Genomic DNA, 17,876 nt, shown 5'->3' with positions numbered 1-17,876 from the left:
TTAATAAAACCCTTCATTTAAAAACTGCATTTTATGTTTACTTGTGTTATCTTTGACTAATGTTTAAATTTGTTTGATGATCTGAAACATTTAAGTGTGGAAAACATGCAAAAAAGTAAGAAATCAGGAAGGGGGCAAACACTTTTTCACACCACTGTATGTATATATATATACCCCGAGCGGTTGGGGGGTTCGGTGCCTTGCTCAACAGGCACCTCCTCTCCAACACCTCAACACCGCCTTTGCGCAAACAACAGTAAACAACATCAGTATTAGGACCAAAATCACACTGGATGTAAACAGGAGCTTTGTTAATAAGGACTAAACAAACAGAGGGGAGGAGAAGCAGGCTTACCGCATGTCTTGAATGTTTCTAAAGTAAACAAGTAAGAAAGGAAAACACTGATTAATAAACTGGACATAAACTCTTCAGCAGGAATCATGAAATAAATGTACCTTTGGGGGAGCATTACCTTTAGAGAAGATGTCTGCCATTTTCTGTTGGTTCAAAGCAGAGGAAACACGCAAAGGTAATAAATTAATGCCAGTGTTTGGCAGTAACGCATAACATTAATAATATTACTTTTAGAAATAAAATGTTCTGTCAAGACAGGTTGGAGCCACTTAACAAGAGGATGGCCAAAAAAGGTCACTGGTGAGTGAGATGGGAGGGGGGCACCAGTGATGCACATGTTACGGAGCAAACTGCAGATAAAATACACAAGTCTAACTCCAATTGTGTTGTAGTTGACTGGCACACCGGGGGCCCACAGGTGGGTCTTACAGCTCCGGCGCATTATGTTGAGCTCATCACAGTAACTGACTCGCCTGTCTGTTTGTTGTGCTAACTTCAGTATTTGTCTATTGTGTTTCATATGAGAGGCCTACAAATATTGATCCCTATCTCATAGCTTTGAGACTTTGAACCCTTTGTCTACCTGCCCATGTCCAAAGCTATACATTTATTTAAAAAGGTCGAGGCTATTTAAGTGTTCATCACACTACTGTTAATATAACACGGTGAGTCTCTTGTGCCTGTGCATACACTGATCAGCCACAACTTTAAAACCTCTTACAGGTGAAGTTAATAACAAGTTGGATTAGGGAAACATCTGGGGTACTGGCACATCCCACGAATCCTTGAGGAGATTGGGATCTGGGAAATTTGGAAGCCAGGTCAACAACTTGAGCTTTTTGACACTCTCCACAGGCCATTTCTAAATAGTTTTTGTAGTGTGGCATGGTGCAATGGCCAATCGGGGAGTGCTGCTGCCATGAGGGGGGGTACTTGGTCTACAACAGCGTTTGGATGGGTGGAGCGTGTCAGGTGTCATTCACATGAATGCCAAGACCAAAGGTTTCCCAGTAGAACATTGCATTAGAACAAAGTGATCAATGTTATTCACTTCACCTGTCACTGGTTTTAATGTTTTGGCTGATCGGTGTATGCCATCACCAGTTGAGGGATTTATGGTTGCCAACAAGAAAATTTCTTCATCATCAAAATCCTTGTGTTAATTTTGGTCGCTGAATGGGTTTTCTGCCAACTCCAAAAACACTCTTAGAATAACGAGGTTAAGTGCCCACCTGTCGATGATCTGTCGAATACATATGATTCTTCAAATTGAACACTCTGCTATACTTAGTGAGGCAGACCTACAAGAAGAACACAAACAAAAACGTGCATCAGCAACATGAAATCATACCAGAGACCATCTTGCGATTGAATTGCTCCAGCTGCAGAGTTCTGCGACTTAGAACGAATCTGGGCCAAGGATGTAAACTGGGAGGTGGGGCAATGACCCCTTCCCTACTTCCTATCCCCCAACTTCCATCACCCTTGCTCAGATCACACCTTTCTTCTAACTCATTTTGATCTCAACTACACACCCGTTAGGTTTCATGACTGCATCTTGCAGGGCTGTGACACCGTTGCGTTGACAAAATCTGTCTACAGACAGACACACAAACACCTGGCAGAAAATACTCAAAGTGGCTTTTGTGGTAGTTACCACTACAGATGATGTCACCTGAATCTTATCTCAAAATGATAACACACAAACACAGACTCATTAAGTGAAAACAATAGCAGCTGTCATGACATATTGTAGCTGGTAATGAGAGACATTCTCTTTACAGTAGCCAAGACTTGTCCACAAATGCTCTTCAAGTCCTTACACCCCTACCAGTATAACCAATAGCCTTACATTATACTTTTATTTAAGATTTTGTGTAGGATACCCAAGGTCCAATGGAACAGTAGGTACATCATAGCATTGAGAGAGAGAAACTGACGTGGAGGGCAAGTTGATTATCCTGGATTCTTATTTTGATTTTGCAATCTGATCGACCCTGCATCTCCTAAAAAACACAGGATAGCATTTTCAACCTTGTATGGGCTGGAGAAAATAGCTGTGTGGCAACATCCCCCGTCTGAACACTGGGAGTCACATCCACTGAGTTCAAAAGCTTAAACAGGAGTCAATGAACAACCTAACAACAGACCAGAGATCATCCTTGAGCAGAGACAGAAGTTACCTCCCCCTTCATATAGTTGTGCCATTCATTCTACAATAAAACTAAAGCCTGATTATGGTAGGGCACTCAACATTTTTTGAGTGTCACTCAACAGAACTTTAACAGCAGCTCAACGTTTTCAATTTCTGCTTCACTGAAGGGTTTAGGTCAAGGTAACCAGACACCGCCTGCTGTGTATGTGATCAGCACCCAGTCTGTCTGCTAGCTTGCTACGGAGGGCCAGGGAGAAAAATCAATGAATCAATCAATAAATAAAAACACTAATGATTTTTTCCTGTGGCACTGGCATAAATTTTTTTATTTAGTAAATATCTGTCGCCAATCAGCCAGGCACTGCCCTTCGTGACTGTCTGTAGCAAGCTGATAAGGCATTTCACCCAAAACAACAAATGAGGACCTTACAGTATGCTAAAGAAGAAGTCAGAGGATCATAGATTCACCCTCTTAGAACTATGAATTTATCTTGAGGGGATAAAGTTGTACCAAATTTCAGGATGGTTGAACCATCCCTAAATGACAAAACACTAGCATGGCTAACAGCCTGAAGTAACGTTGCATTTTCAGTTACTTTGCGATACAGAGCGGTGACAGCCAAGAAGAGAAGTCACCTAGAAACTGGTCAATCCAACTGGCGTAAAACAAGTTTTTATCCAGAGTGCCATGCAGATGGGAAGCTTATAAGGCATTCTTCACTTACTCATATAATTCCATCATGGCTTTCATGAACTGCTTATTTCGCTTTCTGTCTTTAGTTTTCAAACCAATCAATGCATTTCTTCCTTTTCTGAAGCCATGACTGAACCAATCACATCATCTCTGTCAAGCATACTGTCCTACATGTGAAGCCATCATATTTACATTTCCACATCTGCACATGAAACAACATAAGGTTCCATTTGTTGTCATCAACATTAAAGCTGTAGTTGGTAACTTGTCATTCACACAGCAGTAAATGACACGGATAATCTGCAGGAAAAAAGAACAGACTCCTCTGCCTATTCTACTGCTTTGGCCTTTCCACATGTGAACAAAAGCAACCAATCAGAGCCGAGGAGTCTCTAACACAGCTGTCAATCATGTCAATCATGGCTTGTGAACTGCAAACCGTGACTGATTGTGCATTGCCGTTTTCACGACTCAAATTACCCATATTTTAGTGTACTGTTTAACTGTAAAATTAGAACCCTAGTCCGGCTTTGCGTTCCTGGCAAACAGTAGAGAGAGGCTACTTGTGTCTGAGGTGGTCTCCAATGCAAATGGTTGACTTTCTGATAAAGATGGTGTTCCTGTGCATTTGTTCTTCTGTACACAGGTTGCTACACTCTTGTGACAATTGTCTTCTACTGCGCCACAACGCTTCTCCACCTCCAGCAGCACCTGGTCAGACTCAGTATTAGTAGTCTCACATCATGGTTGGTCCCTGGAGAGACGAGCTTTGAGACATACCTGTGCAAAGGAAACTTAACAGTGTCTAGTACAGAAACAATTTATGTACAAAAAACAATATCAAAAACTGAGATGGTTGACGTGGTATTAAAAAAAAAACAGCAGTGAACTGTCCATAAAGTGAACCAGCAATCAACAATAGTGTTAAAGACACTGCTGTAGGGAGACATCATGGAGGCCAGGGTGGAGCTGACAGCTTGGGGTAGTAACTGTTCTTGTGTCTGGTCATCTGAACATGGATGCTCTTTGATGGGATTCAAACAAATAGTCTGTGAGCTGGGTGGGTTGTTTTCATGATGTTGGCGGTTCTCCTCTGTTATTTTTCAGTTCAGATGTCCGTCATGGTGGGTGGGCTGATATTGGTGACTGGTGTTATAGAACCTTCCTGTTGGTAGGGGACTCGCTGCTCTACTACGCAGTAGTACAGGAAGTGTGGATGCTCTTGATGGGACAGGATGGTGCCAGGGTAAAATATAAACCAAACACATTGCAACTTATAAAAAAATTAGCTTCACATAATGCTGCAAAAAAAAATCATTAAAAAGTCATTAAAAAGGGGCACTCCACCAATGTTTTGAGAACAGCCTTCTATGGAGTGCTTTCAATTTAATTAATACCCAACTCTGTAGGCCATGGAGTAGCATTATGGGAATTGTAGGATCCGACATTTTTGGAGCTTGGCCTACAATAGGCGCGATGCTGCTCTGATTCATACTATTGGTTTAATCGGTCTCCTGTGAGTCTCCCAACTTTATGGAAGTGCAACACTAAATTGCTGGAGTACCCCTTTTAAGGAAAATACAATGAAAGATAATTACATTCCATTATTCTGCCCTTAAATTATGAACAAGATCAACATCAAATAATTTATAGATCTGTAAAACTACTTTTACAAATCTTTGTTTTTTTTCGCACCTAAGTTTACAATACCAAAGTTCATGGCTGTCCAATAATGGCTCTTGTTACAGAGCTGGGAATGGCAGCTTTGTTTTGGGAAGTTACTGGGAAAAAAAATCCCATAATAAACATCAGCATATTGAAGACCGGCAATACTGTGAACCTGTACCCAGTGCCTACATGGACAACAAACAGCTGATTCACAAGGTTTAAATCAAGAATTACCTCCGGGGTTTTTCCTTATTTCACTACAAAAACCTAAATAATTTGGCATCTGGCTGGCGGGAGATCGCCAGGAAGATGAACGTTTCTGGTAAGAATTGTCTGGGACGCTAGTAAGCTAGCTTGTTTTACAAAGTGGAGATAGGGGTCTTAAATGGTATGGGAGCTACAACAATGATATCTATACGTTTCCTGCAATTGAGCATAGTGTTAGATCAGACAGACCATGGTGTCAACCCCGGGTCACATTCCAGCTACATCAGCTGATCTCAAACAGCCGAATCAACTGATTGCTGATAGATCATATGATTCCATTCTACGCAACCAAATGGCAAATCTCAGCCAGGGTGCCCTATTTAAACTGCTTTAGCCTGCCTACCATCGCTGTTTCCTCTGCAAGCCTCTTTGCAAACTGACCCCAGCCCAGCTCCTCCTTTTTATTTTTCGCTGTATCCGACTTATCATTGTCATTTCTGATTGTCACTTATGCTTGCTCTGTTCTGTACCCGAGGGGTCTTTGCTGCTGCTCTCCCCACCTTAGGCTTCCACGAAGGCACATGAAAGAGTAACCAAAAGAGTAACCATCTTTTCAGTGGTTACTGTGAGCGCCCAACCTCTTATTGATGTTGTTTTTTTTCCCTTCTCCAAACAACTGCCTACCACAGCTTTAATACTGAGATAAACATGTTCTCAATGGCCTCTGGTGCCCTAGAGAATATTTCTAACTTGATACACATTGTGCTGTCATTGATCACTCAGATATTATTTCTACATTTACACGTGCATTTCCCTCTAAACACCAGCAGCCTCATGCTCAGGTCAGCTAATGCCAATGCTCAGCCCCCCCTGCTGGAGTATTCACCCTCACTGGCTAAAAGTTTAAAGGCTTTGCTGTGTATGTAACACACTTCCTTGCTACCCTCTGGCTGTGTCCTGCTGTGCAGATGGTATGTTTAATTTGCTCAGGTTTCAAAGCTGGGTCAGGGTGCCTTGACTGGATGATACCTCCAACGTTATTCTGTTGCAAGAAGATAACGCTCCCTTTTCACACAGTACGTTGCCAGACTGATAAAAGGAGCTGAAACTCATCAGAGAGGAGGCTACTTGTGTCTTGGACTTTGATCTTGAGCACAGATGCTGATCCTGTGTTTGTTTCAAACAAGCTGCTGATTCCAACAACATTCAGATTTACATACAGAAAGGTGACAAATTAAAAGAAAGAAAGCAAGACCATATAAATAAGGAAACAAAGTGAATGCAAAGTATTTCACGCATGTGTGAAGTACTTCACGTACAAGGCTGTGGCCGTCTCACCATGCTCAAAACAAAAGACTACATGAAGCTTGAGCTTTGAAGTTTTTCTGAATGCTAAAGGTTGTTACTTCCGACACCTCGCTAAGACACTTTGTTGTTAGTAGCCATGCACAAAGGGACAATAGTTATGTTCCTGCTCAGTTGGAGAAAACTAGAAGAAGAACATCTAGTATCTACATTTTCCACTCAGAGCAAAAAATGAATTCTATTAATTTCCACTTCAGTGGGTCCAAATAAAAGAGTCTCCCTTTCAATCACCTAGTACCTGCAAAAATATTGATATTGTCCTCAGCTAGCAACTTTGTGCTCATGTAGTAAAATCCTATCATCAACTGCAGCTGGATTGTATATTGACAGTATAATCACATATGAGAAATCACATTATGACTGTATTCGTATAATTGAATATATGCAATCACATTGAATTCATATTGTACACTGAAGGCTGCATTTTGTTTAAACTCCTGCAACTGTTTGAGACTTGAGTACTGCTCTCACGTCTCCCATGACAGCCGTACCTGACACAGCACATACATGAACATAAATAATGTACGGCTATCATAATCCATCCCTATCCTATACGTGGTTGATGGATACACTGCATAGTGCTGCACAATGTGAGGAAAATAAGCTACACGCAATAACATTGTATTACTACATTATACAGTATTTTATAAGGTATACTATGCAGGATTGCCGGTTACTGTTTGCCAGCGAAAATAAAAGTAAAAGTCAACCCCAGACTCACTCTGGTTTGGTGTTTTGATGGGTTATATTTGAGTTTTTTTCAGCGCTGTGTCTCTTGGATGCATGTGTCTTACAGTCTGGCACCTGGTGGTGAAAAGCCCTGAATCTAATAATTTGTCATTCTGTTTGTACTTGTACTTAAATAATATACTTAGTTACATTCCACCACTGGTGACATAAATACATACATTCAACTATTATTCCACTTCTAGACAATACATCAGAACATAATGGTGTAATGCCCAGGCATGTCTGGATATGACTTCATAATGGTGTAATGCTTTGGGCCATCTGGACATGCACAGTCATGGTCTAACTTGTCCTTCCAATATGTTCGGGCCTAATCCTACTCATTTTTAAAAAATATTCAATCACAGTATACCTTATAATGTTACCAGATCCGAGGTGACATATATCCAATACATGACCAAATATGTGGATGAGTGCCTTGGTATAAATAACAGTACGTGGATAAGTTTTACACAACATCAGGTACCAGAGTGGATTAAAAAAGTAGGGCTGCCCCCGACTGAGAATTTTTCTAGTCAACCAACAGTCGTCATTTAAGGCCATTAGTCGACTAGTCGCCCGCATGTCTACGATATTAATTTAATTATTAAAATAAGTAATATAATATAATAGTGTATTAGTATACACTTTGGGCGGGGAAACACAATGGTTTGAGTTCAAGATCTGAGAAAGAATAGTATCAGTAACATTGTTAACACTGTGCTACATTACAGAGAAATACAAAACCGTACTAATGAACCTTCATTAATATAGGCCTATATTTTATCTACAAGTGCACGTCACACACTGAGCAAGCCACCTGTTAATGACGGCGGCAAAGCAGTAATGATTGTGCTAAGAGTTTACCTATCACCTTGGGTTCGTCCTTCTCAAAATGAGTTTGGATTTCCTGCCCGACATGTTATTAACTAGCCTGTGGAATAACCACAGGTACCAGCCCTGTAGATTAGGGGCCATACACATGCTGCGTCTTTAAATGTCTGGAAATCACAAGGTCCGGCGCTGGGTGCTTCTCTTGTGCCTTTGCTGTGCCAGCTTTCAAGAGCGAGGCAGCAGGTTGGGTCTGAGGTTGGTAAGCAAAAGCTCTGGGTAGCCCTGCACTAACATCAACTTTTCTGTATTTATCAGAATGAATATTTACAGAAGAAGGGAAAGATATCTGTTGGCTGTGATTGGTTTGTGAGAGTAGGTGTTTCTGTGATGATCTGGAGAATTCAAGGATGAGGCCGATCATGGATTTCTTTCTTAATGCACGTTTAATTACAAGCTCCGATCAACATGGCTACATGCAGAAGCTATGAAATAAGTGTGAACAGAGTGAGACACAGCTTATAGGATGGTGGCATGTATACTATTACCTAAAATGGTGCCTTGACACATTTAACTTGACCTTGGGCCAACTAAAATTAGCCTAACTTGTCCGTTCATCAGTAAGCCTAGCACTTCTGACGCCATCACGTCTACCATGTCAAAATATGATCCCCAGGGGGTCTTGACCACTGGTCAGTGGAGATGTAAAAATACATACTAACAGTTTTTAACCTGACTCCTGTCTGACTGCTGAGCGTGGCCTCTGATGAAGCAAAAATCGGTGCCTGGAATTGGGCCAGATGGCTCCCGACCTCGTCCTCACCTTCTCTTCAAATCGTCGGCTCCCGACCTCGTCCTCACCTTCTCTTCAAATCGTCCTCTGTGTTAATTTAGTATCTTAGGTTCAGTTGGCTGGTACTCAGAGAAACACTGGAGACCAATTGAATCCGGCACAATCGAGTTTAATGTGTTCACAAGCTTCAACACATACAACTCATGAGTCAGGCTCCGGAGCAAGACTGAAGACTCACTTTCTGAGCTCTCCCTTTTATGCTGGTGAAGATTGAGAGAATCTCCACCCTTTTCCTTTTAGCCCTTCCTACCCGGGCCCAAACCTACTGGTGGCAGGCCTTTTTGCCTTTGTTCAGATATGCCCGAACATGCCCAGGCATGTCTTAATGGTGTAATCTTTTTCCCCCGGCCTGGAAATCCCCAAACTCTCCTCTAGGTTCGAACTCGGGTTCACACTATTTTTTAAAAACATATGGAACTTGGGGACTATTTCTATAAGGTCCCTTGTGCCTTAATGCAATATAAAACCTTAGAGTGTGTGTGTGTCTATTATTACACTTCTAGGTAGTACATGGTATCAGTGTCATACATGGATACATAAAAACATTATTATATGAACTTCAACCTTAATCAACTTTACTGATTAATGATTAATGATTAAATCTTCCACTACACCTCTTCCTGTGTCTGTCCTTTCAAATTAAATTCCCACATGGTCCAGTCATATAGGTTTTGATTTATTTTCTCCTAACAGAGTTTCACGTTTGTTTTGGGGGGTTTTCCGCAACTAAGCAACCAGTGAAATCTTGATGACTAATGTCCTTCTGGTCGACTAACGTTTGGTCAACTATTAGGGGGCAGCCCTATACAAAAGCATCAAAATAGAGCTTGTTCATAAAATAAAAATCCTGGAGTACCCACTACTTCATCTGGTATAGCAGGGGTCCCATGTACAAAGGCTGGGACCTTGCCGCAGCGGCTGCAGGGTAAATACTAACCGTCGTTCCTTTGCTGCACGTCATTCCCCCTCTCTCCCACATTCACACTATAGCTGTCCTTACAGATAAAGGCAATAAAGCCACAAAAATATCTAAAAATTCCTGGGGGAGTATCTCCTGCACCCCCCTACAGAGGTCCGGGCCAAGCCCCCTATGTCATCAAATCCTACTAACGCCCCTGTATCAGAACAATCTAAATGATTGTTTCATGTAAAGCGCATTTGTAGCAACAACTCAATAACATGTTGCTGCTAATATTCAAATAGCACAAGATGTAAAACCCTATATGTCACATGTTACCTGACTGAAACAGGGGTGGGAGTTATTTCCCTGCATTCTTAGGAATCTTATCTGCATCAAGTCATGGTCAAAATATCTTTACTTTAATAAAAATCAAAGTCCTCCTACTTTAATCTTTATAATGCACATGCTCTAAATATTGGAGGTGTGTCCCCTGCATCCCCCAAAAATCTACACCTATGATTATTTTTACAACCATCAAAACTGCAGCAAACCCTACATGGTGACTGCATAACCAAGAAGTTATCAACATGTCTGGCTGAGTATTTCTCGGTTGGTTTCTTTGTCTCTTTTCCACGTTGATTCTCTGATCTCACAGCTATGTGAAACTGTGTAGGTATCAGAGTTAAAGCCATAAATCACAGAAGGCTGACAATGAAAGCATGCATAGACAGGCTACATAAACAAACACATACAGGAACATATCGGATCTGCCTAGTCTGACTATTGCCAATAAATCACCGTTACTTCCCTCTAGTTTCTGCAGCAGGAAAACAAAACCGAGGCGCGGTGAACTTAAGCCATAAACACGTACCTGGCATCCCAAGTCGATTAACTCCATGTTTACAAGTCTCAGCCTCGGAGAGTAAAACGAACGTGACCTCTCCACACAGGAAACGAAAATTCAGTTGTCATTTGCAGAACTTCAGCTCATCAAATATGGCTGAAGAGAGGGGAAAAACTCTGGTCTGTAGACGTCGACATCGAGCTCAGTCCCGAGGTAAAAGTAACGGGACAAACATGAGTTTCGCAGCGTCCATGTGGATGCTCTGATGACACAACGTGCTGCAGCTGTTAGTTTCCAAACTGCTGCAAAAATGGTAAGGCACGAGTGCATTAAAGTGACTCCTCCCTCCTCTCACCTCTTAACTCATTCTTCCGGCTGAGGGTCAGACACCCTGCTGTAGGAGGCATGCTGCTCCACTACATTATGATGTATTATTATGAATTAAGATAGACCTTATTGATCCCCAGCATGGTAAAATAAAATGTTGAGTGTGTCAGGGGCGTTTCTAGGATTTGAGGACATTGGGGGTCTTTGCCCGGACTTTTTTTATTTATTTTTTTCTTTGAACAACCTAATACAGGATTTAAGCCCTCTTTAGACGACAACGGTTTCTCTAAAAACGGAAAAATCTGTCCTTTGCGTTTTAATAACCTTCCGCGTTTATATGACGACGTTATTGAAACGATCCCTGTTCACATGGAGCCACAAAATCTACTGGAAACGCTGTAGTATGCAAACCAGGCCAATGGGTGGCAGTGTAAATTTGCAAAGCAACACCACGGCATGACGCCACGCGCCCGCGCTGAAGCGCCTTCCTCTACAACGCGGTGATTACAAACCAAAACAAAGAAGACACAATGGCGAAAGCATGCACAGATAACTTTGTCTGGATGGACAACGAGGTGGAGTTGCTACACTAACAGATCTACACTTCAATTCAAATTAACAGGGTGAGCAGCACAAACAGAGCTCAGCATCGTTGTTGTGACGATCGGAATGCCTCGTGACTGGAACCGTAATGCGTATGTGCGAAAAGTCTCCGTTTTCAGAGGAATTGCATATTGCAAGTTTACATGACAACGGAGACACTGCCATTTCCAAAAAGTTGCACTGTGGAACCCGTTTCAAAACGTTGAGTTTTCAGGCACCCAAAACGCCGCTGTCGTGTAAACGATAGGCCAAAACGCAACTAAAGTTTACCGTTTTCAGTTGAAATCGTTGTCATATAAACTGGGCCTTATACTTCTGCATCGACTCGACACCATACCCTACACCGTGGCCTGATGTGCACCTCCCCAGAAATGTAACAATAGCCCCTTTTACACTGACAGATTTTCCGCTAATGTTGGGCCGTTTTGCTGGCCAGCTGCGAGCATTTAGACACACAGAGGCAGAATGGCGAGTTGATCCGAGGCGCCCAATTTTCCATCTCGTAGAGTAGTCATATTGGTGGGCCTTGAATGTGAACATATGTTTTTTCTTAGGTCAAAGGTTAAAAGCCAGGTCAGAGGTTAAAAGCTAGATTAAGCTTTATAGGCTAGATGTTTTAATGTATGTAGCCTTAGGTGATGTCTGACTGACCACCTGGACAGGGATGCCTCTCTGTCTAGGAGTAGGTTGGGTTTTGGAGACAAGAAATCATATATAAGGAGAGTAGTTTGGGCCGAAGAGAGAGAGATCTCACATTCAGCACCAGAGACTCTCAGATTCGGCGGGTTTTTGACACTGTTCTTTTTGTAATAAAGTCTTTTTAATATACAAGTGAAGACGTGTCAGAGGTGGTCACTTCTTTTCATCAACACATCAAGAAACAACACTGCCAATGCTGAAAAAAGACTGATTGGGCTTTCCTGCAAATTTGAACAATTCCTATCTAAAAAGGGGTTATGTGTCACTGCAACGCAGACCTCTTGTTTATTTTTGTAAGCTATGTGTCACTGCAACGCAGACCTCTTGTTTATTTTTGTAAGCTGAAACCATTTCCCTCAGTGGAAACAGAGCTTTTATTTACTTTAATTTCACAGATAAGGGACAATACATTGTGAATAAAGCCCCCACTAAAAACAATTTAAGTCTTGTTAGTGATTTATCCTGACTTCATATGAACAGAGGAAGTCTCTGCTTGTTGCTAGGCTAATTTATACAATGTAAAATGCCATAGGCTTGTGCTAATAAGGTTAGCATGTTATATTTGTTTGGAAAATGTGTTCAGTATGACAGTTGTTTTGTCGTTTGAACCTTGTGAGTTGAGATGGAGCCGAATTTTGTAACGTTACCTTTGTTAAATGTTGCTGTTGTCCCTGGCTTCATATGAGAAGAGGAAATCTCCACTTGTTACTAGGCTAATTTATACAATGTAAAATGCCATAGGCTTGTGCTAATAACGTTAGCATGTTATATTTGTTTGGAAAACGTGTTCATTATGACAGTTGTTTTGTCGGTGAACCTTGTGAGTTGTAATGGAGCCAAATTTTGTACATTAACTTTGTTAAATGTTGCTGTTGTCCCTGGCCTCTATGAGGGTAGGACAAGTCCGCTAACCGCTAGGCTAACTTATACAATGTAAATATAATACATGCTAATAACGTTAGCATGTTGAATTTGTGGGGAAAATGTGTCCAGATAAAGACAAGTGTTTGTCTGTGAATGTTGCAAATTATAGTGAAGCAAATTTGTGTACTTGTGTTTGAAATTGTCTCTATTAAGCCATGTTTAATGTGTGTTTTGAATCAACTAAACTTTACATTAAATAGACATTTTGTGAGTGAAGTAACGTTATTCCTTTAAACATCCAAACTGGCATTGCCCAAAAATCTTGTTCCCTCATTCCACAATGAAGAGAAAAACATACAAAGAAACCAGTGTCTGATCTATATTAGGGCTGCAATTACCAACTATTCTCATTGTTAATTATTCTGTTGATTATTTTCTACATCAGTATAACACACCAAAATCTCTGACTCTGAAGTTTGATCGAGCTGCATTGTGAGCATAATTGTGAGTAGTGTAGGCGCGAGGCTTCAACAAGAAAGACAAATGTGTGGAATAAAAAAATGACATCTCTGGTTCTGCTGCATCAATTTTGATCTTTTTTTTTAAAAAACCCTGTCCATCCTGAGTCTGACGATGTTACAGAAGTGTGATGCTAAAATAACTGGAGTGGTCAAGTGTGGCCAAAGCAAACAGGACGACTTGTTCAAATCCAAGGCAGGACAAACGAAATGCAGGCATATATTTAGGTCAGGGGATTTAATCATTAAACTTTGTGTTGACATTGTCATCATTAAGCCTCAGTATTCTCCTGAATAAAAAAGTAAAACAAAAACAACATTCATACACAATTCTCTCACTCCCTCTCTCTCTCACACACAGGTAAACAAACAAGCGATGAAAAGACTAGATGACCGAAAGTGACTGCAACCCCAGGGTCTCAAATCACAGGCCATTATTAAGGGGATTTCTGCCACACACATAGACGTCACCACTCTGCACATACACAATCAGCCCTATAAAAGCAGTTTCAGCGTTATCTTGGGTGGTTTGAACAGCAGAAGACACAGAAGGCACCCTGACATTTAAAGGTAAAACAGTGAAAGGTGTCAGCTGTAAACTGTGTAAATAAAATGTCATTCTTAGTTGAAGGTCTCACTTAAAATAATCACTTTTTTTTAAATCAATACACAAGTTGTAACTCTCAGAAACAACTTCCCTCTATCACAGCATATGACAGTGAATGATGGCCGACTCATTGCTCCTGGAAGACTGTCAGATATTTCAGAGATGAGCTGATACCCAGTGAAAAGAAAACAACCACAAAATGTTAACAACAATAAATGTCACGAGGGAGTGATGAATAAAGAGATGGTGGAGTGAGGCATTAATTTGTTCTTACACACATGAGTGCTTTTGTACCCTTCAAATAAAAAAAGTCACATAAAACAAGACAACAACTTGATGGGAGAGGAGGTAAAAAAAAGGTCATTCGCTGTCATCTTAGACCCTGTTTTCTTCCCAGTATTTAGATCTCAATATAATCTCACTCCTAAATCGCCCTCTTTCTTCTTCTCAGACTCATTTGGCTCCTAAAGGCATAGTTCAGGTTTTTTTGAAGTGGGGTTGTATGAGGGACATATGAGGGGTATCCCTGTCTGCTTCTCCAAACTGGGAGCGTGCCCACTGACAGCTACTCTATGTAACACACTAACTATGGATAGGTGCCTCATACAACCCCACTTCAAAAAATATGAACTATCTCTCTAAAGGACAAGACGCCCTTTGACCATCATCTAAATCTTCAAAATAAAAATAAAACAAAATCTCTCTCGCTTCACACCCACTCACTTTACACACACAACCCCATCATTTTCTACTCTACCACCCACATATGTATAACAACCCCGCTGTCTGACCCTTCAGCCTTCACCCTGATCTGAGTTTTACACTCAGCCCCGTCATAGCTCATCGTGAGTGGTGGCTTCGTCTGCTTTTAGTTTGAACTCTGCCTCTGTGATCTTTCCGTCTCCATTACGGTCCTGGTTGGAGAACATGTTTTCGATGATGCGATAAGGATCGAAGCCGGGAGCCAGGCGGCCTTTACCCTCGCTCACCTGCTTCATGATGTAGTCAGTAAACTGTGGAAACCAAGGACAGAGTGAATTAAGGATACACGCACAGTAGCAAAAAGGGAAATGTCTCAGATGTTTCAGATATAACAGTAACAGCAGGTTATTATCACACACCTCAGAGGGCTCCACCTGCTTGTCCTTATCTGTGTCCATCTCAGTGAAGAGGTCGGGTGATACATCCTCATTCCAGATGAACATGTAGCCTTCAGGGAGTCCTTCCTCCATCTCTACAAGCTCGATGTCAAACACCAGCACAGCACTCCCTGGAACTTCCCCAGCTATACACACACACACACACACACACACACACACACACACACACACAACATTAGCTGTTGTAGTGGTACAGCTCAGACTCAGTGGAGCCAAAGAAAGACTATGTGGACGAACTTTCCTTCATACTGTAAGTGACTGACTGGAAATGGTAAAACAGCTCCTCGCCTTGCACACAGGTCACATTCATGGACTGTATAATAAAGATGGAGGACATGACAGCTCCCCAAAAGCGAAGCCAAAACATCTTGATCACCCCCTGATGGCTGGCTGCAGTATAGGTCATAAACCCCGCCATGTCATGGGCCAAACTAAAAACTCAAAGTGCACATCAAATAAAGCAATCACTCTGTCTCCAAATGCCATCAACAGCCGAAAATGGTATCCTGTATCCTGGATACTATGGCCTCATTTTTGTGCAGCGGGAGGAAGTGGAGACGTGTTGTCCATCTTTATATACAGTCATTGGTCACGTGCACAAAAAGCTGAATCTTACTACCCCTCATCAGAAAGACCACCACATATATGCTCCATTATTACTACAAGTGTGCTTGTGTGTGACTTACTGACTCCTCTCTCCCCATAGCCCAGGTGAGGAGGAATAACAAGGTGTCTTTTCTCTCCTACACACATGTCCATCAGTCCATCCTCCATCCCTGGGACTATCTGGTTGGCTCCCAGGACGATGTTGTATGTCTTTCCATAATTATACCTGAAACAAATTGAGTTGGAATGAAATAGAGAAATAAATAATTGTATGTTTTGTTATCCCCAACAGTCATCCTCTGCTGTTTATACGTGTCCTTCACACACAGGACTGTCAACGCTTAATCTGAGATCAATCAATCAATCAATCAATTTTATTTATAAAGCCCAATATCACAAATCACAATTTGCCTCACAGGGCTTTACAGCATACAACATCCCTCTGTCCTTAGGACCCTCACAGCGGATAAGGAAAAACTCCCCAAAAAAACCCTTTAACGGGGGAAAAAAACGGTAGAAACCTCAGGAAGAGCAACTGAGGAGGGATCCCTCTTCCAGGACGGACAGACGTGCAATAGATGTTGTACAGAACAGATCAACATAATAAATTAACAGTAATCCGCATGACACAATGAGACAGAAAGAGAGACAGAGACAGATGCAGGACAGACGGTAATGACAGTAGCTTACAACACCATTAATGAAAGTAATAATATTATAATTAGTAATAATATATTAATATCTGATAGTATACATGTGTGACAATAATCATATGTGTATAATAACAGTAGAAGTATGACTAATGACTAATGATGGCAGCAGCAGCAGGAAGCACCTGGCAGGACCACGGCAGCAGCACAACCACACACGTCACGCTATCCAGGCACCGCTGCAATACAAGTTAATCTGAGAGACAGTGGAGCACAAAGGCTCCACCCTGATCATTCTCTAAAAATATGTCTCTCATGGTTTCTCAGTTTTCTAAGACTTGTTAACTCAGGAGGCATCTCACAGAAGCTCACTTACGTAGAGTCGATGGATGAGCCGTCCATCAGAGAGGCATTGTAGTGATACTTGACAAAGTCTCCCTTCTTGGTTTGCTTATCACACCTGTCTGGCATGTGAATTACGGTCACCACAGTGCTGTCTGATGGGTTGTGGAAGTCGATGATGTGAACATCAAACACCAGCACAGCTGAGCCAGGGATCTTAGAGCCTGAGAGAGAGATATATGGTAACAAGAAAAAAGAAAGAATCCAATATTAAAGGAATACTAGTCCATCCCCATTGAGTGCACATTTGCCCACGTACAGTTTCACATGGTGTGTATTTGGGATACAGGTCATAGGAAATTGCAGATTAAATAGTCAACTGAACCCATTAAGAAGAGCAATGTATTCAGACAGAGTTTTTGTGAATTTGATAGTACGATCGCTTTATTGAAAGTACAGTAGTACCATTGCCAATAGTGGGATAGTTAGTGGGCTAAAACTGTACATTAGAAATTGAGGTAGCACGTTGAAAGGCAGATAGTGTTTCTATAGTGTTTATATGTTGTATTGACTTAAAAGTGGGGTGCACTGGTAGAATGACTGACTGACTGACAGAGTGACACACTGACAGTTTCCGTGATTATGTACAGCATACCATACCATGACTTAGCCATACCAAGAATCAGAAAAAAACAACAACATTGGGCCACAGGGGGAGCCACAGCGATCGGTCGCATTTTAGCCATTTTTAAGCATTTTTCTGTTGTTATAGCGCCACCTAGTTGCCAATTAGCGTTACATTTCTCCAGTCACCTTGAGGCGTCCTGTTCTACATATCTACCAAGTTTAGTAAAAATCATATGGCGGTTAGGCCTAGATAAGAAATTAGCTCTCTAGC

General features: G+C 41.5%; 2 protein-coding genes across 3 annotated transcripts in view; both read right to left on the bottom strand.

Moving 5' to 3' along the window:
* LOC126383582 (uncharacterized) overlaps positions 1–10,902 on the bottom strand; it is a 61,052-nt gene extending 50,150 nt beyond the window's left edge. For both annotated transcript variants that reach the window (XM_050034115.1, XM_050034116.1), the window contains exons 1-4: positions 10,630–10,902; positions 1,588–1,656; positions 474–498; positions 356–373 (exon numbers count right to left, since the gene is read on the bottom strand). In XM_050034115.1, coding sequence (XP_049890072.1) covers positions 356–373; positions 474–498; positions 1,588–1,656; positions 10,630–10,656 — 139 coding nt within the window. In that variant the 5' untranslated portion in view covers positions 10,657–10,902. The remainder of the gene's footprint in view (positions 1–355; positions 374–473; positions 499–1,587; positions 1,657–10,629) is intronic.
* A 2,934-nt stretch (positions 10,903–13,836) lies between these two features.
* fkbp9 (FKBP prolyl isomerase 9) overlaps positions 13,837–17,876 on the bottom strand; it is a 14,706-nt gene continuing 10,666 nt past the window's right edge. The window contains exons 7-10 of the mRNA XM_050034297.1: positions 17,013–17,202; positions 16,067–16,212; positions 15,342–15,505; positions 13,837–15,233 (exon numbers count right to left, since the gene is read on the bottom strand). Of these exons, the coding sequence (XP_049890254.1) occupies positions 15,054–15,233; positions 15,342–15,505; positions 16,067–16,212; positions 17,013–17,202 (680 nt within the window). The 3' untranslated portion in view covers positions 13,837–15,053. The remainder of the gene's footprint in view (positions 15,234–15,341; positions 15,506–16,066; positions 16,213–17,012; positions 17,203–17,876) is intronic.

The sequence above is a fragment of the Epinephelus moara genome, chromosome 22, assembly GCF_006386435.1.
Source record: "Epinephelus moara isolate mb chromosome 22, YSFRI_EMoa_1.0, whole genome shotgun sequence".
In the NCBI taxonomy this organism is placed as follows: domain Eukaryota; kingdom Metazoa; phylum Chordata; class Actinopteri; order Perciformes; family Serranidae; genus Epinephelus; species Epinephelus moara.
This window is presented reverse-complemented; position numbering and strand designations above follow the sequence as displayed.